General features: G+C 32.2%; 2 protein-coding genes across 2 annotated transcripts in view; both read left to right on the top strand.

The window, feature by feature from the left end:
* The window catches only part of LOC145306063 (bicaudal D-related protein homolog), a 318,688-nt gene extending 311,514 nt beyond the window's left edge, over window positions 1-7,174 (top strand). Inside the window, exons 19-22 of the mRNA XM_080147993.1 lie at window positions 1,368-1,448; window positions 1,700-1,751; window positions 5,575-5,675; window positions 7,003-7,174. Coding sequence (XP_080004119.1) covers window positions 1,368-1,448; window positions 1,700-1,751; window positions 5,575-5,657 — 216 coding nt within the window. The 3' untranslated portion in view covers window positions 5,658-5,675; window positions 7,003-7,174. The remainder of the gene's footprint in view (window positions 1-1,367; window positions 1,449-1,699; window positions 1,752-5,574; window positions 5,676-7,002) is intronic.
* Window positions 7,175-12,691: 5,517 nt separating this feature from the next.
* LOC145305502 (synaptotagmin 2-like) lies at window positions 12,692-23,042 on the top strand. Its single transcript, XM_080147131.1, has 15 exons — window positions 12,692-12,793; window positions 13,663-13,728; window positions 14,593-14,659; window positions 15,508-15,584; window positions 16,334-16,423; window positions 16,951-17,034; window positions 17,663-17,709; window positions 18,102-18,147; window positions 18,991-19,050; window positions 19,490-19,562; window positions 20,197-20,273; window positions 20,920-21,015; window positions 21,299-21,379; window positions 21,794-21,841; window positions 22,938-23,042. The coding sequence occupies exons 1-14, from the start codon at window positions 12,695-12,697 to the stop codon at window positions 21,836-21,838; spliced, it is 1,008 nt and encodes a 335-aa protein (XP_080003257.1). The 5' UTR covers window positions 12,692-12,694; the 3' UTR covers window positions 21,839-21,841; window positions 22,938-23,042.
* Window positions 23,043-23,384: the final 342 nt, after the last annotated feature.

Here is a 23,384-nt window from a genome sequence, read left to right as displayed (position 1 = left end):
TACTTAATGACCTCTTCATGAAAATGAAATAAGAATCTTATAACATAAACGCCCTTACATTGGAGCTTTTAGAAATAGGGTGTTAAAAGTCTTCTAATTCAGTTAAACTTTTCTGTTGTTATTATATCAACTTAAGAGACTGTAATGATAATGGCATTCTTTAAAACTTCTATTTAAGACACCTCTTCTTCAAGACTTTCTAGATTAGAAAACTAGCATGTCATCTCAGAAATGACAAGAGAAAAGTATCATGTCTATATTATATCAGCTATGACCACTTTTTATTAAAGCCATATAATCGACATAAACCCTTGAAATTGTATATCAAGAGAATGTCAACAGTTTTGACCGGATAAGTCAAGAAAAAAAATTTAAATAGCCTTCCAGGGACATCCAAAGGGGTGGTGTAAAGAGTATTTGACCACACGTTCTCAAATTAATGGGGAATTTCTACTCGTTAGCGTATTCTTAGTCGCCCCTACCAACAAGGGAGGTCCCTTCTTAAAACTCCAATGAATAGCTACGCACATGTGTATTTCTTCATTTTTGCAACAAAAATATCCTTTAAACGCCTTAATCCTTAAAATTGGCGGATAGTTTGTCACTTTTTTTTAAGTTTAACAAAGAAAATGTTTTTAAAAGCGTACGTCCGTACGTCTGAGATGGATAGCTTTTTTTTCATTAATTTAGGCATGTTAGAATTGTCCTATCGATTTCAAACTTTGCATGGTGATTCTTGTAGTAGTTAGGTACGATTTAGCAAGCGTAGCAACTCGATAATCATAACCAAAATGTCCGTACGTCCATTTTTAATATGTTGATTTTTTACATTTTTAACAACTAATTTGTATGTGATTTAATTATCCGATTGTTCTGATTTTTGGTTTGCTGATTCCTAGGACAACAAAGTAAATTATTATAAGCAAAGCAACTCTATAATCAAGTCCTAAAAATGTAAGTATGTCCATAAACATTATCCTGTATCAAGAAGTTTTTCAACAAATTTACTCACAATTAGCTTTGACTCTTATTCATTTATATTCTGATTTTTCAGTTCTGACACTATACAAGTGTTTGTCCTACCGTTTCAGTGCTTCGCTTTTATGGATGTTGTCATCCTTGTTTCTTTATATTTTAAGTTAACTCTTGGGACAGTAAAAAAATAGTTTTAAACCTTCCTGGACCTTTAAAAGCTTCATTGTTATCCTTTCTGTATAATAAAATTATTGGTTAAAAAGTATGGACACTGTTAGTTCGAAACCAACCAATAAAATTTTAAAAAAAGTTTTTGAGTCGACGAATAAGATAACCAGGTTGTAAAAGATTTATTTTCCAAAAAAAATATAATTTTTTTAAAAAATTTTCAGGTGAATTCCCAACTGATGGAAGCTGTACAACAGAAGGTCAGTCTGAGCCAACAGCTGGACCAGTGGCAGCAGGACGTTCAGGTACAAATAGATAGATAGATAGATAAATAATACAGATGGATAAATAGATAGATAGATAGATACAGATAGATAGAAGGTGAGCCAGCAGCTAGATCAGTGGCAATAGGACGTTCAGGTACAGTTAGATGTTGGTAAAGCTATTTTATTTCAAACTTAAATCTTGGGTGGTTTTAGGCTATTTTAACCTTTCTCCTTTTTTCCTTCTAATACAAATTTGCCAGCAATATAATTTTATTTGATTATTTGTTTAGGAATTATTAATGGAGAATATGAACAAGAAAATCGCAGCTGGTAGAAAGTCAGGTAAATTAAACTTCGCCCAAATTATAATATAATGTAAAATTGAGCCTTTGATATCATTATAGCTTGTAATATATGTAATAGCTTGTAATAACTTATAGAAATGGATAAAGAATATACGTGGATATATTGACATGGGAATAGGTGTCGTTAATTTAGCATGCTTATATGAACTTCATTATTGGTCAGTTCATTTATCCATTTTAGGATGGGAGGGGATAGGGTAAAGGGGTTGGATGGGGGGTAACGTTATTTTAGCCAGCCGTTAGCATCTCACTTTGTTAGAGTACATGAAAATCTGGTGCAACATCCAAGTAATAATATATCGGTTATTATTATACAATATAAAATTCTGCCTTTGGTATCAAGGAAAAGGAACGTTATAGCTTATAATAAAATAACGTTCCTTATATATTATGAATTTTGAAGGAAAGATACATTTATAGTAATGAATTTATTAATACTTGGATCTTACTTTAGATGTCTATAATACAAAGTAGCTTGATGTCTGTCCGTCTGTCTGTCCCTTAAGATCTCGGTAACCACTGAACCGATCGGATTCTACTCTTCAGGGTATATACCTACTGGTCCTGTGGTGGTTTTAGGCTATTTTCTTGGGGGGTGGGACACCCCCCCCCCCAAAAAAAAAAAAAAAAAAAAAAATCCCCCCTCCTTTTTTTTTAATTAGAAAGTAGTGGGAGCACCTTAGTGGGGGTACTTATTTTTTTTTTTTAACAGAAAATAGTGGGGCTACTTATTTTTTTTAAATTACCTCTTGGGGTAAAGCCCCTAGAGGCTAGGGGCGAAGCCGCTAGTACTCTGATAAAGTGATACTTGTAGCGGGAATAAAATGACGATCCTTCCCACCCAAACCCCCTTTACAATATTCCCTACAATGCAATGGATAAACAAAATGACCAATAAATGATGTTCGTATAAGCAACCTGAATTTATTTCCCATGTCATAATATACAAGTATATTCTACATACATTTTTATAGTCTATAAATTTTTTTAAAGGATTTTTTCGTATTCATTTGAATCCGGTGGATAGGAACCGGTTCTCATGAATACGAAAAAACTATGTCTAGCATCGTATTATATCCAGTTTTCTACGAATATAGAAATGTACAATCATAAGATTAAAACTAGTTTTTTTAGCCGTTGCCTTCGGCAACTCGGGGCTAAAAAAACTAGTTTTAATCTTATAATTGTACATTCTATATCCGCGGAAAGCCGTTTATAATACGATGTGAGAAATAACTATTACCGTATTCATCCTATGATGTCATAAAAGTCATGAAAACTTTTTTTTGACAATTTTTTTGCTTAGAATTTCCTTATGAAAATTATTGAAAATTTGCTTGTTAAGTAATAGTTTAAATATTTATTTTTTTGTGAATATTGAAGCGTAAAGTAATTATTATTCTATGTTTTTACAATACAAATAATATTAAACAAAAGCAAAAAAACAATTTTGCTGTAATTATATTAACATAAAACTATCTAAAGCTTAATATTGGCAAAAGTGTTGATGCAAGTGTCAGATAACAAAGATTAAATTATCATTGTCGGCAAAATATAAGCGAACTGGATATAGAATACATGGATATTGTATGAGATTCTCACATACCCTGAGAATGTTTCTCCCAGCTGGCTAATATAACGATACCACTATTGACTTTATCCCATCCCCTCCACTGATCATGGATATTGACCAATATCTGAGGACTATATTAGCAGTCTAAATTAACGACAAAAATTACCCTGTCACAATATTCATGTCTTTTAAATATTTGAAATCAGCTGAAAATCAGGAATAAATTCATTCAAATGTAGCCCAGTTATAACATTTTCTTATGAATAATTATATTTTAATATGTTTATGTAGATAAGTCATTTAGGCGAACGGTCTTGGTCGGACAGACGAACGGACATATTTACACTAAAAAATCAAAACCAATTAAATGAAAACTAATCTTATCAACGTTAAGCCATATTTTTATACACTTTGGGGCTCTCCAAGACCTATCTTAACCTAGTCTAACCTAAAATAAATTAGTTACCTTTTTATTTGAATATGATAATTGTTTAAAAATTTAGCATTAATGGGTTAACATATTTTTTTGCGGATGTACAAAATCAAGGATAAATAACAGAGTTACGTAGAATCAATGGAAGCTATTATAACAATAAATTCTACAAAAAATCACGAAACCTTATAAAGTTTTTCATGTAAATTAAATCACGAAACCTTATAAAGTGTTTTATATAAGTAAGGGAAAGAAGGGGAGGAAAAGAGGAAGGGGGTTGCGGGGAAATTTTCCTTTGGAATTGTTTGTCAGAATATCATTCCCTTGTCCCTGCGTAGAGTACAGTTTTCAATGTTTTTTTTTGTTTTTTTTTTGTCGACATTATGACCCCTTGTAAAAGTGGTAATAACTGAAATATTATAACATATTTTTTTCAATTGCATCTTTAAAATCAGAAAAGAGCGGTCATAGCTGATATATCAACGATATACCACTCACCCCTTGGCCCCCTTTCTTTTTTAAATATTAAAGATTAAGGTTATGGAAAGGTAGTTTTTTCCTATGCCTAACCCTTGCAGGGGACCCTATTTCTCCCTACGACTCCCAAACCCTGCATATTATCCAGTGTAACCTAAACTTTCCTGACCCAAAGTATTAAACTAATAAAAAAATAGCAACCTCCCCCTAATTTTCAATTTAATCAAAAATAAGGAAAACAGTAAAAGTGTCGAACTATGACGTCAGAAAAAATGAACAATTAACCAATAAGAAGCCAGTATTCACTGTGGTAAAATATATTGCGGCCTCTCATTGGTTAATTGTTTATTTTTTCTGACGTCAAAGTTCGACACTTTTACTGTTTTCAAAATAAGTTAAGGGTGTGGGGGTTTCAATTCTAAAAAAGGTACTTTGTGTGAAAGCCCGTAATGAATGTATGACAAAATAATTTCGTTGAAACGATAACCCTAGATATAGAGAAGCCTAAAAATACAACATTGATAATTTAACCCCTCTAACCTATAGCTATCTAATTGAACAAAATTCAATTGAATAAAAAACGTATCAGTTCAGCTTAAAAGACGATGCAATTCTAATAAATAAAAGGATGGCAACATACATAAAAGCGTAGCTTAGATTGTTTAATATCAAATTTGTAAGTTAATTTAAATATAACCATTCATATATTAAATCTTGATTGGTTGGTTCAATTTAAATTTCCAAACTTTCCAACATAAAAAAAATAAAAGGTTTATATAATTTTGTTTATCATGATTCATTGACACAATAAAAACTGTCCCGAATTTGTATTAATTTTGAGGAACACGACTCCAGTGACGTCATATTTTTCTTTCCCGAAAAAGGGAAGGGGGGAAGAAAATCTCTTCAAAAGAGATAGGGAAAACCCCCTTTTCTCCCATCTCTTTTTTCTTCCCCCCTCCCTTTTTTTTCTTTCCCCCTTCCCTTTTTCGGGAAAGAAAAATATGACGTAACTGGAGTCGTGTTCCTCAAAATTAATACAAATTCGGGACAGTTTTTATTGTGTCTGATTCATTGTGTACATCATATTTCGTCCATATTGTCTTATCCCTTAAAATCTTTAACAGAAACATATCAATGAAATACTCTAGGAAACCTTTTTTCTAGAAGATTTGATCAAAAAAGGATGACTTAAAGAGATTTAAAAAGGCTATCACTTTATGCAAGGTCCTGGTCTTAAAAGTCTAGTATAAACCTTATTACTTTATGATTTTGTAGCTCTTGGAATATTGTAACTAACAACAATTTTGTTTTCAGGAGGTGATTCTGATTCCAGTCAACCCGAGAGAAAGAAATCGCACAAAATTTTGGCTTTTCTCAAGCTAGGGGGAAACCCATGACCCTCCCCAATTAAGGAGGTAAATATCTAGCTATCCATCTAGATTGTTATCCTACCTTCAAATCTATCTAACTATCCATTTATTTCATTTATTACTTGGTAGTTTCCCTTAAAGTGCCTAGTCGAGCACAGAATACCCACCCCCCACTCTTCTTATTTTCTCATGAATTAATGAAAATAAAGGAAGGCAGTTTTTTTTTCTGGTGTTAAATGCTGCCTAAAGCAAGGTAAGGTTATTTTATATTGAGTACAGAAGGCCCGGCAGGGTTGTGTTCCGCACGGGATAGGCATAAAATAAATAAGTCGGGGGGGATCTGATTCTGTGCTTGCTATGCTCTTTTTAGGTTGGGCACCTATCTACCTACCCACCTAGTTTTTTATTTAATTCTTGATTTAATGAAAAATATAAAATTTGAATTTTAATGATCTTTGACATTTTACAAGTTAAGTTCAATCAAGGAGTGTCTAATTAATTTCAGAGATTCACGGATGTGTAAATGGAGTATAAATTATTGTGGTTGTTTAAATTCTAATTTACTGATGTTTAAGTAGAAGTTTAAATCTTTTTTTTTTTGGATCATGGAAAGAAAAATAAGTAGCGGGTGTCGTCGTATTTTCACAGTAGCTTTTCTCCTATTTCTTATCCTGCGGGGCCAATTTCCTAATCATGCGGGGCAATCATTGACATTTTCCTAACCTAACTTAAATAACCTATCAAAAGCTTCTGTTTAAAAACATCGAAACTCGCTACATTTTTTTCTTCCCATGATCCTATTTTGCTAACTATACTGTATAACACAAATTATTGGGTTTTGATTGTTAATTCGCAACTTAAGAAGAAATTTGTTCTTTCCATTTTTATTTTGTAAATGTTTGATGCAAAGTATCTCTGTAAATATAAATTTTCCCTCACTGACTGACAAAAGATCCCTCCTTCCCTGAAATATTTGTGTACACATTTCAAGCTAACTCTTTATATCATACTAGCGGCTACGCCCCTAGAGGCCTCTAGTGGCATTTAAATGTTTTTTTTTTATTTTAAATATCTAATTTGAGAAATAATTTGTCTATGTTATCAGCTGTTAAATTCATGTCTCTACGCAGCGCGACTACGCTAGCGACACTATGCGGCGGAAATATTTCATTTTTTTTAGATTTTATTGTGATTTCTCTTGTGAGGGTGGTGGTACCCTCCCTCAAAATAGTTATAAACCTTCCCGGGACCTATGAGAAGCTACCCTGTTAAGGAGAACCCGATCGGTTCAGCGGTCAGCGAGATCTTTCGGTACAAACACACAAACACATAGACATCCTGTTACTTTAGTATAAGATTTTTTTTATTGCAGGAACTTGAAGAGGAAGGAGAATTGGACTCGAACTCACAGCACTCTTGACCATAAACAATTCAGAAAATTAATACCATTAGAAAATAGGGTATTAAGTGAGTTTTGTGATTTTTAATAATTTTTAGTTAAGCAAACAAACATTCCTATATTATAATTATTTGTATCCTTTAAAGGGGGGAGGCGGATGTGCCACTTTTTTAAACCAAAACTAAAAGACAACAAAGGAACTCGACTAAAAAAAGAGTTACAGGTCTGAGATTTTGCATGGCAGTTGCTTTTTAGGGGTACAATATGGAACTGTGAAGAAACGGTGGCGCAACCGAAAACCGCCGTTTCCCGCCAATTTTGTTTTTGCAATTTCTTGGCGGTTTTCGGCGGTTGCACCGCCGTTTCTTCACTGTTCCATATTGTAACCCTATAAAGCAACTGCCATGCAAAATCTCAGACCTGTAACTCTTTTTTTAGTTAAGTTCCTTTGACTTTTAGTTTTGGTTTCAAAAAGTGGCACATCCGCCTCCCCCCTTTTAACACCATTATAGAAAAATAAAAAGTGTTTAATAGTCAATACAAAATTAATTTGCTCATATTTATTTATAGTACTTAAAATAAAATAAATAATTTGTTTTAAAATAATTTTAAATCCTTTTCTCGTATTCATTCGAATCCGGTGGATAGGAACCGGTTCTCATCCATACGAAAAAACTATGTCTAGCATCCTATTGTATCCAGCTTTCTACGAATATTAAAAATTACAATCACCTCGGGGCTAAAAAAAACTGGTTTTTATCTTATAATTGTACATTCTATATCCGCGGAAAGCCGTTTATAATACGATGCGAGAAATAACTATTCTCTCTAATAAAAACCCACCCTAACAATTAAAATGCATCCCTCCCCTAAAAATGTATTTAAAAGGTCTTTAAATTTCTGAAGTAATCTAAAATATTTTTTTTTATATAATGAAAAAGTAACATTTAGCTACCTATAATTGTGATATTTAGTGAATTTTGTTATTTTTTTCTAATTAAATCAGCGGATTTATTTTGCTGATTGTTTTTACTATGGATTGCATTAAGAAGTATAAAATCTGAAGAAAAACTTTATCGTAAATAAACTTTTTTTATTCTACTATGTCTGTCCATCTCTTACTTTTGGAAAAATGTTAATTTACGGATAATATTTAAGATAAATTGCTTATTGATTTTTTAAGTGAAGATACCCTTTTACTTACTTGGTCCGTTGGTCTATCTGTCATACACCAAGATATATTTTGTTTTCGTCATTTTTACTATTAAGTAGTCGCATATTCTATATCTTTTCATGATTGCTGAACTATTGATCATTTTTGGGGTTTCGATTCTTATGGATGTTGTCATCCTTGTTTTCTCCAAAACACTGGTGCGAACGATTTGGGCACCCTAAAAATAAAAAAAAACTGATTATGTTTGGATTTATTTTACTCAAATTAATTCTTTCATGGTTAAACTTTTAGAGGAAATAGTTTTTCTTCAGACAAAAGTACTTCTTAAATCCTGTGAATGTACCATAAAAAGTAATAATTATAAAAAACGTTGACATTAGTTCAAAAAAGCTTATTAGGGCAACAAATTAAAAAGATACTTTAAAAGAAGTTTTTGCCCTAATGCCATTTTTGAACCGAAATTTAGTTTAAAAATAAAATATCAACGAAATAAAAAGATTCATTGATATTATATCTAACAAATATATAACGAAAGTTGATATAGAATATTTATATTTTATATGATTTATGTGATATATTTTGTATGTTTGTGTTTTTTATACAGCCTAAAGATCATGAATTTTGAAATAAAACAAGCAATAGAAAACTAGTCAAAAACTAGATAAAAAAAGGCCTAAAATTTTAAGAAAAAAGGGACTAAACACGAAATAATCATTTATAAACTGTTGGATACTATTTTCATATTCTTTTTGTGATCAATTTTGTGGAAAGTCCCTTTTTCCAGTAAAAAAGCAAAGTCGTTTAAAAAGGCCTATATTATGTTAAGTCAATTTATAAAACCAAAGAAAGGCCAATATTAGCCTTTATATTTATCATATGCCCAGTTTTCAATATTTTAAATGCTAGACAATTGTTTTTTTTTGTGAAATAATTTAATAAGTAAGTCTACTCTATAACTCGTACAATTTAAATGTCGGCAGTTTATTTATCAAGACTTTATGTTTTCATATAATTTTGAGACAATACATAGTTTTTTGGTAGGTTTTTTGGAAGCTCTTTATAGTGCCTATAGAATGACGTTATACAATACAAATGACCAATGATTGGCCAATACACAGATTAAATTACAGGCGAGTATACACTTTGATTGACCAATGGTAGGCCAGTATGTCGTCATTTTTTATAAGCCCTAAATGTCTACCTGCCTTTTTTTAGATGTAATCAAGTCGTTTTATGTTAATTGTTTTGCATTTATTTGTTATTATAGCTTAGCTACTTTTGGGCTAATCGCAAAATTATAAATTAAGCAGTATTATAGCTTACACAGCCTTTAAAAAGCCGTCCAATCTAAAGAAAATAATTTTGAAAATAAAGTAGAATTTTGATTATATTAAATCATGTAATATATGTATAAAATAAAATATTAACCTAAAACACATTGTGATACAACCATATATAATATATAACGTCCAGCTAATATTCTGAACTAAAGTATTTTGTGAATTTATTAATTATTATTAACTTTTGTAAAAATTACTTTCTTGCCTAAAACCTGAGAGAGAAAGGACAATGGACTTTAAATGATTAATTTATCGTCCAGTGTCCTATTCCTTTATTAGGTCCTATGACAAACGCAGGAGTCCCAAACTTCGGAGTGGCCAAACGCAGGAGTGGACACTTAACCTAACCTAACCTATTTTAGACCATCTTCTAGGTTTTTTAACTGCCTTAAGGGGGCGTATTTGTACATTTATATCTTAACCTAACCTAATCTGCATAGAAATACTTAATTAAATTAATATTTTAACACTCCTGCGTTTGTCCTGGAACCTTTATTCCTGCAAAAAAAATATCCTTTAAATATAATAGAAATATTCGTTAAAGAACTTTTATAAGCTTGGAAACTTAGCGCAGTTAATTTGAAGTTTAAAATTGCAATTTGTATACAATCAAATGCTTTGTTACACTCTGAAGAACAAAAAATTTCATTTTACATGACTTCAACGTTTTATTGTTATTATGACTATAGTCAAATTCATTATATCATTATCAGAATATGTTATATGATAGACATGCCAGGATTTTTTTTTTCATTTTTCTATGAAATATTTTAAATTAACTGCATTAAGTGTCTCAACTTACAAAAACAGATATGAACTAAATAAATCCAGATTTTATTAGCTAATTAAGTATTAAAAATGTCAGAATAGCGCTGCGCGCTCTGTCCCATTTAATGATTGGAAATTTGAGGGAATTTCTTAATACTAGAGACAACTTTTTAATGGTTTTTTTTTATAGAAATGAGTTTTTCCTTAACCATTTACCCAAGGGTGAAGTTTTGTTTATCATTATTATTACTTTTTTTATATTTCTACTCGTAAAGAAAGTTTCATTTAGGTCCTGGAGAGATTTTAAAATTGAAACCGCTTTACTTTCTTCTAAAACCAAATCTACAAAAAAAAAACAATAAGAAATATTCGCTCTGGTATTCAGCAGTACCCTCAAAATCCACACTGAAAAAAATATGATAAAATGTTACTATGATAATGTACAAAAATATTAGAATTTTTAGAAAAATTATTGTTATCGGTATAAAAATAAATGTATGTTAAACAAAAGTTTTTTTTCTTATTTGCTTAGTTAATCTACCCTGTTAAGCTTTAGTGCTGTTGTTATGTCAACATAAGAGTATCGACTTAATATTATGAATACAATTGTGTCAAATGTATACGCCATAAAAAACGCCCAAATTTAAGAATTTTTTGTCGACTTAATGGCTTCAAAAAGTGGTTGTAAATGATATAATATCGACATGCAATTCTTTAATATATTATACAAAAGTTACGATTAAAAAAAAAGTTTTTTATGCCTGACAAAATATGGATAGTCTGAAGTACATACCTGTATTGACATCAAAATGATACAAGCTTCTGACAGAAAGTTTCACATATAAAAAATATTTTAAAAAGCGAATCTTATCTACTAGTCACAGATTTGTAGTCGGTCTGTCTGTCAAGCTTCATAAAGACCTTTCAATGGCTTTTTATTTTTGTGGGACACATCTGGAAAACAAAAAATGTCTGCCCTTTAAGAAGAAAAAAATGAAAAGCAAAGATTATTCAGTTAAAATTTTAAACAAATTTGCTTTTATGAAGTCATTCATAAAACCTCTCTATATATGATTTATTTAAGGCTGAATTTCCGTGACCTTAGCAAAGCAACTGATAAAAATGTCCATTAATTAACTCCCTTCAGGAGTGGTTTTATGAAGAACATTATAAAAGCAAACTTGTTCAGAATTTTTAATAAATAATCTTTGTTTTTCTTGTCATGATTATGTAATAACTCCTAGGGGATGAAAAATGAACTTGAAATTTTCAAATATAATTTTCTCAAAAAAACCCTCGTTAGAATATTTTGAAAATTTCAGGATTTAATCTTGATATAAATGTCTAAAACTTTTGTTTTTTTTCTTATAGGGCAGACATTTTTTTTTCCATTTACACTTCAAGAAAGATGTGGGGAGGTTATAGAACTTACTTTTTAGAAATCAGCCCTGGAAAAATTTCAACTACCTGGCTTGTTTTTTTTATATGTCATGTTTTTGTGGAGCTGGGGGGTTTGAAAACCATCCAATGTTTGATCTAAAAAAGCGTGTAATAAACCAATATTTGAAATTAATTGACTATTTTTTTAGAGTTTTTAAAGCTTTAACCTACAACTGAATTAAATCGAAGAAAAAATTGTAAAGGTTTCATGATTTTTTTTCTTATGGGGGGGGGGGGACACATTGCAGACGACCTTTTTGTTTGCCCTCTCAAATTTTATTTTAGATTTATTTCTCTTGTTGGCTATACTTTATTCCTGGTTGTTTCTCTACCAATGGCTAAAATTGTCCTTGTATAAGATAAAAAAATATTAACAAGTATAATAAAAATGTCTTTGAAAAAACCTTCAAAGCTTATTTTATTTATTTATTATCGCTAAAGATAACATTTCTTAAACATTTTTTATATTTTTAGTTAATAATAAACCCTCGAAAAAATAATATTTTAGTTATTTTTATACTTCAACTAAAGGTTCTGTATAATAGCCTAAAACCATATAGTGAGATATTTAATGTCGACTAGGTTTGTCAAAGTGTTGGTTGTCTGTTGGATGTTAATTAACTTCATATGCTTGGGTGTCTAGAGTATCGCATCCCATTACAGGCGAATGATCTAAACCAGGGATCGGAAGCCGCGCGTAAGCCGCGTGTAAGCCTCAGTGAAATCGTCATTTTATCACTATAAAATTTAGCTGGATGTATAAAACTGTATCTTTAGTAGACAATCCTTCTTTCAAAAATTTCTTTTTCTGCTCACAAGCAGGTTTAAAACTGAGGCTTATGGGCGGCTGAGGCGCGGCTTCCGAACCCTGACTAAACGATCATTAAATTTGTAAGAGAATCCTGCCCTTACGAAGTAAGGTAATTAGCCCAGGGCAGGTTTTATGTCATATATCGGGTCAATAATTGAATATTATTTAGATAAAAATAATAGAATTATCACAATGCATCCTGAAAAAAATCTTGGTTCCATCAGTTTCGAAGTGAGATTTATTTTTCTCGTATTCATTCAAAACCGGTTAATATCCTGTGGATTAGAACCGGTTCTCATCCATAAGAAAAAATTATGTCTTATGTCGTATTATATCCAGTTTTCTACGAATATAAAAATCTCTGGGCTAAAAAAACTGGTTTTAATCCTATGATTGTACATTTTATATCCGCGGAAAGGTGTTTATAATACGATGCGAGAAATAACTAGGGCATACAAACAACGGACAAAAAAGTTTGCAATGATAAATTGCATTGAATTCATTATTTAATTCATACTTACATAACAATAATAAAAACATTTTAACAAGCTAATTTCAAAATATCAAAATTTTGAATGTGTCTAAATCTATTTTTGCTACATTCTTAAATCTATTTCTAATTGTTACAGGAATGTTCATACAGAGTTAGAAATAGTTAAATTAATTATATTATGATTAACAAAGAACACAGTAATAGTGTCTGACTGATTATGACGTAACAAAAAAAATAGCCAATGAGAGGCCGTTATTGACCAATGGTAACATTTATAGTGGCCTCTCATTGGCCAATTTTTTTTGTTACGTCATAATCAGTCAGACACTATTACTGTGTTCTTAACAAACAACGCTATATCTGTAGCAATGGATAATGTAGAAAACATGAATATTGTGAAAGGTTCCCGCATACCCTGATTAAATGTTTCTTCCATCTGGCTAATATACCTATACTCACAATCTTATGACTTTATCCCATCCTTCCCCTGACCATGGAGAAACGACTTATATCCCCTGCCACAATTTCTGTAACAGACGCATGGACACCTAATCTGTATAAAGAAAAGCTTTGCTTGAAACTAATACTAATGGAATTGTTATCATAGGTACAAAGGGAGCCAATAAGTAACTTCGATGGTATGAAGCTACATGTTACAATTCTCAATTGTCAGGTATTAAAGTAGCTTCGCTCCTAGAGGGGTGGGGGCAACATACCCCCCGACCCTTCTCTATCTATAATACAAAGTAGAACGATGTCTGTCTGTCTGTTTGTTTGTCTGTCTGTTTGTTTGTAGCGAAGGACCTCGCTAACCGCTGAACCGATCGGGTTCTCCTTTACAGGGTAGCTTCTCATAGGTCCCGGGAAGGTTTATAACTATTTTCTTTGGGGGTGGGACACCCCCAACCCCCCTAAAAAATGAAAAATACCCCCCCCCCAAAAAAAAATAAATTATTTTTTAAAATTGAAATAGTGGGGTCGACTACCCACCTTTCCCCCCCCAAAAAAAAAATATTTCCCCCCCCCCCCAATTTTTTTTTTTTAATTTTTCTTTTAAATCTAAAATACAACAAAAAATTGGTTTGATTAAACCTCTTGGGGCAAAGCCCCTAGAGGCCAGGGGCGAAACCGCTAGTAATTAATATTTGCTGAAAAAAAATATTGAGTGGGGAATGTACTTCCTCCAAGAAAATAGACAAAATAAACATGAAAATCATAGCCCAATCAGACAGAGGTTACTGAGATATTAAGCTACAACCGGGCGTACAGACAGGCATTTTTGTTTGTAGAGTAGCGCCTCTCCGCGTTATTCGAAATAGTTGGTTTAAGGCTTACAGTTTATCTTTAAGTTGATTCACTGTAAAAACAAAGTGTTTCTAAGGTGAAAAATTTGAATCCATAAATTTTACACATATTGGTATTTCTTTATGTTAAGTTTTTAAGAATTTTCTTTTCTATTACTGTATTGCAGTTAACTGTTCTTTATCCATAAGTATTTTGCGATACTTACGAACATAATTGTCTTTGTTTCATCCAGGATTTGCCCAACATGGATAATGATGGTTCCCTCACCGACTCTTATGTCAAGCTTTTCATCCTGCCAGGTGCAGATTTATAAACAAGGCTGACAACATCCATAAAAACAAAGCTAAAATATCAGACAGTCTGCCCTACATACCTTAACAAATATGTACACTTTAATTAGAAGTCTGAATAAAAATCCCGTACAAATCTAACCAAAAATTACCTGAATACAGGATGTTTAATATGGATTACATTGTACATATAATGGTCCTAGGCAGTGTTGCGGAGCCGGAGCCGCGAGCCGCCATATTCTTATGTTAAAAAACGGCTCCGGCTCCGGACTAGATAAATAAAGAGATTTTTTTATAAATTATAATTTGGTAACTCTGTTTTGTCATGTGCAAATGCCCCTATTAAGTTTTTCAAGTCCATTTTCATCAAAAATTGAACTTTTAAAACCTTCAAAAGTCAAAAATAGACGTGGGGAAAAAATATGTCGAGTTTTTTCTTGATTTTAGGTCGGAGCCGGAGCCGCCATCATCACAGACGGCTCCGCGGAGCCGGAGCTGCACCAAAATGAAACGGCTCCGCAACACTGGTCCTAGGAATGAATATTCTAACAATCAAGAGTATAGTACTTTAAGCACATGAAATTTGAATTACAATTTTTGAGAACTTGCATTGATTCAAGAAAATTATGTTTAAGAATCGATATATGATTAGTTGAATATTGCACCATATTTTTGTCCACTCTAATAAAATAGTATTTCTAGCTGTCTAATATAACAATACACCTCATCATCTCCTTTTACCTAATCCCCTCCACTCATTCTGGAGGGACATATTGGCCAATAAATTATAGCTATAGTAGGTACCTAAAATATATCCCCTATCATAATATCCACATATATTACATGCATGTGTTTAGGGGAGGAGAAAGGAATCAGAACTGACACCATCAAAGACGACCTCAATCCTGTTTTCAACAAGACATTCTCTTTTGTTGTAAGTATTATTGTTTTTACAGATTTTGTTGTGTTATTGTCCTTGTATAAAAGTAACAAGATGTTTGTGTGTGTGTGTGCCTGTCTGTCTGTACCGAAGAATCTTACTAACTGCAGGACCATTATGGTTCTAATTTACAGTGAAGCTGGAAAGGTTTATAAATCGTCCTGAGGTGGATTCTTTAAAAAAATTTGCTCCACTAATCGCTTAGTGGGGCAAAATTGTTTTCATGAAAAATACTCCAAAATCACATGAAAAATCTACAAAAATTAAATAAAATCTTATGTTATGTTTTTTGTTGTAAATTTTTAATGTGATTTTGGTGGATTTATCACGAAAACAATTTTTTTTAAAGAATCCACCTCTGGAAAAAAAATAATGCCCCCTCCCCCATCTTTTTACTTTTTCTTTTTAAAACTAAAATTAAAAAATAGGAGATGATAGACTCCACGCCCCAAATGCCCCTAGAGGTATCTAGGGGCGTAACCGGCAGAATATGTTAGCTTGAGAAAGTAGGAAGTTTAAAAAGCAAACAAACACAAAAAAAGTTGAATTAATATTTGGTTTTAAAGATATCTTGTTTTTAAAATTTTTCTGAATAAACTCTTGAAAATGTACAAATATGTACTGTACAAAAATGGACTCTGAATTGCCAGTCATATATTATTTAAAAGAAAGATTTAATTATCAAAGTAGGAGATAGATTAAGTAAGCAAGCCTTTATTATTTAATCTAATGTAACATTTTAGCTTCCAGGAATGAGAGAAACTAAGGAGATTGTGCTACAAGTTTTTGACTCTTCCAACGAAGAAAGGGGAAATGATGAGATGATTGGGGAGGTGAGTTTTGTTTCGATTATTCCACTTTTATCAAATCAACTACCTTTTGTCAGATTCCATTTATATTCAAAAAATTTTGCTTTATTTAGCAAAAAATTACTTATTATGCCTTAACAAGTTTGTAAGCGAGTTTGGAATTCATTAGATGAATTACTTGCATTATGATTTTCAAACCTTAAAAAATATCAAAGTGACCACAAAAATATGTTGTCCTTAAAGGAACACTGCAAGAAAAACATCGCTTTAGCTGCTAAAAGACTATCACAAGTAGACCCAATACCCCAAATTGGAAGCCTTCAGCTTCAATAACAAAAAAGTTATAGGCATTTCAAAACGATATTTTAGGTTGGTTACATTTTGACAATAAAAAACACATTTTTCTCATAGTCAAAATGTGACAAAAAAAATCGGTTTAACTTGACTTAACCCCCCCCCCCCCCCCCCCCAACGACCATTATGGGTTACGTTGGACAAATTTTTATGTCTCATTAACCATTTAATATATTTTTGTTTATTATTTTTTCAAGGCTCGCCTTATGTTGAAAGAGGATGACAACACGATGGGTACAACATCCCATTTAATGATGCTGAAGCCAATGAGTGTAACTCCAGTAAGTTTTTATTTCAACACTAAAGTAAAGCAATAGAGGGGGAAGGGGTTAAATAACTGTATGTCCCCTTCCAGAGGACCCTATGCCGACTTTCAATTGGGTCTTTGAAAATTACGAATAGTGTCGGGATTATTAACACAGCCAAGTCGCTACAAAAGAGAAGGAAGCAATTTGCAAGCAGACAAAAATTTATTAATCTCAACCGTATAAGCTACTATTGATGTTGCTAGAGCCTAGTTGCCTGTCTTTGGGATGTCGGTTTTGTAGTGTTATAAAAAAGATTGTTTATCACCACTGAGGCATCTAGTGGCACTGTAAGAAAGGGGAAGAGCGACTCCCCTCTTCTTTTCATTTAAAAAAGAAAAACAAAATTAATTGGTTTACATTTTTTGTCTGCAGGTGATATCTCATTGGAGGATGGTGGTAACCTATACCAAATCAAAATAGCTTTAAACCTTTACTTTATAGGAGAACCATTGATTTAACATCAGAGACAGTTGTATGGCTTTGTATTTATTACACCCATGCATTAATACAGCCTCGCGGCTGAATATGCAGCAGTAAAGCTCTGATTATTTGATTATTGTGTAAACGTAAAATCAAATTTGCAACAACTTATGTTTTTTAGCCACTGAAGTCATTCAACTCAAGAACTTCTAACTCTTCTTACAAAAGGTAACATGGAACTGTTATACAGAGAATTTAAATTTAATTACTTGTTTCATTAAAAACCTTTTTTTGGTAGTGCAGATATTCTTCTAATAGGATCCTTCTGTCCGAATGTTCATTTACTTAATTGACGGGTAACAATTAGATTGTTGATTTTCTTATGGATTAGACTTTTGTAACTACTTAAAATGGTTTTATTTTATCAAAATGAAAAAAAAAGAATTTTTAGTACCTATAGCTTGGAAACGGATTGATATCCGCTAGATTAGAACCGGTTTACAGCTATACTGAAATATTATGTATAGTAGGTATCATATTACAGGCAATTTTTCATGAATATTATAATCAAAACCAGCAGAAGCTGTCTATAATACGATGTGTTAATGAATATTTTTTAGAGGAATTTCCCATGAGCCCCTTCATAGAGGTAGCATCAAGATAAGGGTAAGTTATTCATTGTTGATTATAATACTAGAGATGTTAAAACGGTACCTTCTGTTGCTATATCTGGTGCAAGACACTAAGTTAGGTGGAATGCCTTAGCACATAAACAGGTGCTACTCATTACGATGCTGTTTGGACATTCAGACAAATGTCTTGCAGTCAATAGGTTGCAGGTTTCTATAGAATGTTACTTAATACTTAACCTATAATTCTGTAGTGGGCGTTAGAGTATGGCATCCCATTACAAGCGGGTTCTCTAGATGATGTCTTGAAATCCAAGGAGATCCCCTTCCCAAAAAATTAACAGTAGTGAATCTTTGTAACTTACTTTGTCTGTCTGTACCGACGACGACCAAACTGCATAACTTTTGAAGTCATATTCTCCATCTCTTTTTTAGGGGTTTTCTTTCCCACTTCTCCTCTCATCTTCCTCATTATATGACGTCACAGGAATCAAAAGTGACACAAAAGTTATGCAGTTTGGTCTTCATCGTCTGTACCAAAGGATCTTGAGGGATAAGACAATTATATACAAATATCTCTTATAAAATTTAAAGTCATTTGTGCAAAAGTTTAGACACTGCTGATTTATAAAAACTATTCAAGATTTAATAAAATTCTCTGAGTTACTTACTTAATACTAGAGGCCTCTAGGGGCACTTGAGAGGCGATTTCTTGTTGGAGGATTTTAGTACCCTTCCCCCCACAAACAATTATCCTTCCCAGGGAATCTGAGAAAAGAAGAACCGTATCGGTTCAGCGATCAGCGAGATAATTTGCTACACACAGACACACATCCTGTTACTTATATAAAATGATAAATAGTTATACTTGGATTTAAAGGTGAAAGGTGAGCTGGTGGATGGATCCAAACAGCTGAATCTTACCATCATAGACTGCAAGGTAGATATGTAGTAGCGATGATACTCTATAATTACAAATGTCTGTCTGTCCGTAGCAATATGAATTTTATTCTCTTTGCAGCTAATTGGATACACAATTTTAATGAATCATAGAAATAATACTCTATTTTTAAAATTTGGTCATGAGTGACTAAATATTATTGGCGAAGAAATTCAACTACTCCAAACCCCCCTCCCGTTTTACTGGAAATGCGATGGAGGGTAGTTTGTCTAGGTTCTGCTAGATTATATTAAGTTTCTGGGTAGCCCCGGAGGGTTAGGCCATTGCATGTTTATGCCTCTTGATTTTAGCCCTTTGAAGGGGTTAGGCACATGGGGAAAACTTCTTATATCCCTTTAATTTATTTCTAAGAACTAGAGGGGTTCAGTGATTAAAAGGCACTTTGAGGGAAAGAACCAAATAAACTGTTTCTATTTAGGACTTGCCCAATATGGATGAAAATGATGATGGAAGTCTTTCCGATCCGTATGTCAAGATATTCTTTATTCCAGGTAATTTTTAAAAAGGTTGGCTACATCCAAACAAGCCATAAATCAGCAATCTATCTTCAATGACAGCCAAGAAAATTACATTTTCTACTAAACGTTACGGACTGACAAAGATTGAATTATATAGTAACTATTAAGCAAACCGATTGTTAACTATTTAAAATTGGCAATTTATGTGTAACTAGCGGCTACGTCCCTAGAGCCCTCTAGGGGCACTTGAGGAGGGGGTAGTCGAATTTAATAACCCAATTTCTTATTTTAGATTTTTTTAAAAAAGTGCCCACCCCCTCATTTTTAATTTTGATTTTTTTTTTTGGGGGGGGGGGTATTTTTCATTTTTTGGGGGGTTGGAGGTGTCCCATCCCTCAAGAAAATAGTTATAAACCTTCCCGGGACCTATGAGAAGCTACTCTGTTAAGGAGAACCCGATCGGTTGAGCGGTTTGCGAGATCCTTCGGAACAAACAAACACATAGACACACAAACATCCTGTTACTTTAGTATAAGGATAAAAGATGTCGCAAATTTTAGTTGTCATTTATTTACTGTGATAATGCGGTTACAAAGCAATTATGTTTTCACATTTTTTTTGCATTTTAATAAGATTAATTAATTGTTACTATATAATTTTAATTTAGGAGAAGAAGAAGGTATCAGAACAGAAACTAAAAAGGATGATTTAAACCCAGTGTTCAACCGACCCTACCAATTTCTGGTAAAATATAACCAATGCAATAGTGATATCACCCAAAGTACCTTGTTAAGCACTGATTACCCTCCCTACCTTAGTTTTGAAATTAATCGAAATTTTTGGGTAATGGTTTGTCCCGAAAGATTGGACATAGTAGATCGACAGGCGCTTTGTGTAAAATCGCCATACAATTTTATGTTAATTCTAAAACACATTGTTTTTTACTTTAAAGTTTCTGTCTGTCCTTCAGACATTAAAGTTTTACTACTTGAGCTCTTTCTCAATAAATTAATTACACTTTTCTTTCTTATTTCCTTTAATTTAGCTTATAAATTATCTTAAATAAGTTCATTACCATTGCATTGTTTATAATTGTCTTTTTACTACCACTGCTACTACATAATTCACTTTGTCTGTCCGGCCGTAACGCTATGGGGAATTTGTAATTTTCTAAGCTATTATTCAAGATAGACAGCTGTTTTTTGTGTGAAGATACCCTATATTAATGAACATCCGGTATAAAATTTACTTTGTCCGTCGGTCTGCCAGTCATGCTACAAAATATCAAAAAAAATATGTGAAGCAGAAAGTTTTCGTGATTTTGTCCTTCGCTACTTATGGATGTTGTCATCCATGTTTAATAATTAAAACATTGCCAAACTATTTCTAGATGCCTAAAGATAACGTGATCAGAGAGTTGGTTCTACAAGTATTTGATTCTGATGACAATATTCAAGATAAAGAGGAGGATGACAAAATAGGAGAGGTACATTTTAAAGTCCTCCCCCCCCCCCCCTTATTTCTTATTTCCTTGCGGGGATTCTAATCCTTAGATAAACTCAAAAACTCGAAAAATTAAACCTCCCCCCCCCCCTTGTTTTCAATTCAGTTCAAACGAAGGGGTGGGGGGTCTAATGGCCGCTAGGCAATTTTAGGGAAACTTCTTCGGCATGTCAAAAGTTAAATATCTATTAATTAGAAAGGTTACCAGTAACTTTTGAACTATTGTTTTTTTTTTTTAAATCGTGTATTAACTGTATTACTTTTAGGCTCGAATACTGCTGACATCTGAGGATTACATGTTAGATAAAGTATACAGACTCACTCTCAAGTCTTTTAAACATTCACCAGTAAGTATTCAGGATGATATAATAACAACCTATATAACAAGTAGTTGGATGTTTGACCGTTTGCAAGTGACATGAGTTCATAATGACAAGTTTTGTCTTCTTTTATTTTTTTTTGGGGGGAAGGCTACTTTTATCTACCCCCCACCCTTACCCTCCACCTATAAAAATATTTCAGGAGAGGCATTTTTCTGGTTGCCTATTATACCCCTTAATTGTTGTAAAAATTATAAAAAATTGAAAGGCATTTCTTTTATAACCCAACCTTCGTGGACGTTCAGACGCTTATGGGAATCTCTAATTCTACATGACAGGACGATCATCTAATCCTCATTTAACCTATCAAAAACCTTAGAATTATCATTGATTTGGAATTGATGTATAACAGAATGAAACCTTTCTTTTCTTCGTTTTTAGCCAAAGCCCCAAAGGACTTCAATCATCAAGAAAAACAAGTACTAGAAGGTAAAATCAATTTATAAAGAAAGGTTTTTTGTTTGTCCATCAAGATATCGAGTTCTAAATTTTGGGGAAGCTTCGTTTAGGTACTGAGATAATTTATTTTTATATTCAAGGCAGGATTATTTGCTCACTTCATCCCACTTCCCTTTTTTGTCTGTCTAAATTTAAGAAAGGGTATAATGGGCAATTTATTACACTAGTCCCCAAAGTTTTAAATTAAGGTTTTTTTTATTCGATGACTTAACAACTTTGTGGACTTATTTGAATTTTGATTGGTTAGTTAATTAAATTGAGTATTCAAACGTTTCAACCATTAATTTTAATTCTACAGAAGGATTAATTTTGTGCGTCATCATTAGGCATGTACATTAATTTATCGGCCAATGTCCAATACCTTTAGATCCCTGGTCTAGATTCGATTAATTATCTAATACTTTGAATTTGTATCAAACGCTTTAGTTATATCAAGGTGTCGTTAATCACCAGGTAGTCAAAATATTCGTAATAAGTCGAAGTGCACGATTCTTAGACCAATAAAAAAAACAATCTTTAGGAACAATCTGACCACAAAATTGGTAAAAAAGTGTACTGTACATCAATTGGTACAAACGTGGATTAGTTCATTTTCTTAAAGATTTTATAAGAAAGGGGTAGTTGCACGAAATGCATTTAAACTTGAAATTAGTGAACTGCTTTTTTCTTTCTATTTATTAGTTTAAACTACATCTGTAGGACATATATTTGAAAGAATTTCAGTTTTCTAACAGTAAGTTTTAAAAATAATAAAATAAAGACTTGAAATCAAATTTTTTGGATATATGCATCTTACATATATGGCTGTCCCGTTTTTACAAAAACAACATGATGACTATTCTGCTGGTGCCTAATTGATTGCTATTTATTGTAATACAAAATTATATATGTTAGATGGTATTGTTGTAACTTATGCTTGCACTCAAACTCGTTAAATGCACTTCATGCAACTTTCTATTGTCTAAAAATTTCGTCGCTTTGTAGTTTAATATTGAAAAAAATAGCGGTCTCCTGGAAAGTTTTGTCTCTGGTTTACCATCTAGGCTAATAAATCTATTTTTTTTAGGTTGGTTGATGAGAATATCTTCTCTCCTATGATGCTTCTTTGTTGTGATTAAACCCAATAAAAAAAATATATTTTTTAAAAATAAATCCGTCAAAAATGAAAAAATAGTTGATTTGATCGAATTTATTTTATTATTTGTCATTCGTTATTTTGAAAGCTTTGGGGACTTCGCCATTTGGTTGCAAAATCGAGCATTTTTTTTTATCTGCAAAAGGGGAAATTTTGTTCGTCATAATTAGGGGTAAACATTATTTTTCGTTTAAATCTTATCCATTAGGATCCCTGGATTAGATTTATCTTACAATTTAAAATAGTCGCACAAACAGAAAAATAAGAGAAAACAAGTTTTAATTTTAAATGTCTATTTTATAAGCTACAGTTGGGGGTAATGAATAATAATTATTAAAAATCATTAATTAAGATAATAATTAGTGAATGTCTATCACA

This window comes from Acartia tonsa, chromosome 14 (assembly GCF_053477335.1).
Source record: "Acartia tonsa isolate MP-2025a chromosome 14, ASM5347733v1, whole genome shotgun sequence".
Taxonomy (NCBI): Eukaryota; Metazoa; Arthropoda; class Copepoda; order Calanoida; family Acartiidae; genus Acartia; species Acartia tonsa.
Note: the sequence above shows the minus strand (reverse complement) of the source record. Positions and strands in the feature narration are given on the sequence as shown.

Bases quoted from the DNA above. Each gene is read 5' to 3' on its own strand.
- LOC145305502 (XM_080147131.1), top strand. From the start codon at position 12,695: ATGTCATATATCGGGTCAATAATTGAATATTATTTAGATAAAAATAAT. The intron at 12,794-13,662 runs GTGAGATTTATT...TTGTTATCATAG, and splicing joins TTGGTTCCATCAGTTTCGAA to GTACAAAGGGAGCCAATAAG. The intron at 13,729-14,592 runs GTATTAAAGTAG...TGTTTCATCCAG, and splicing joins TTACAATTCTCAATTGTCAG to GATTTGCCCAACATGGATAA.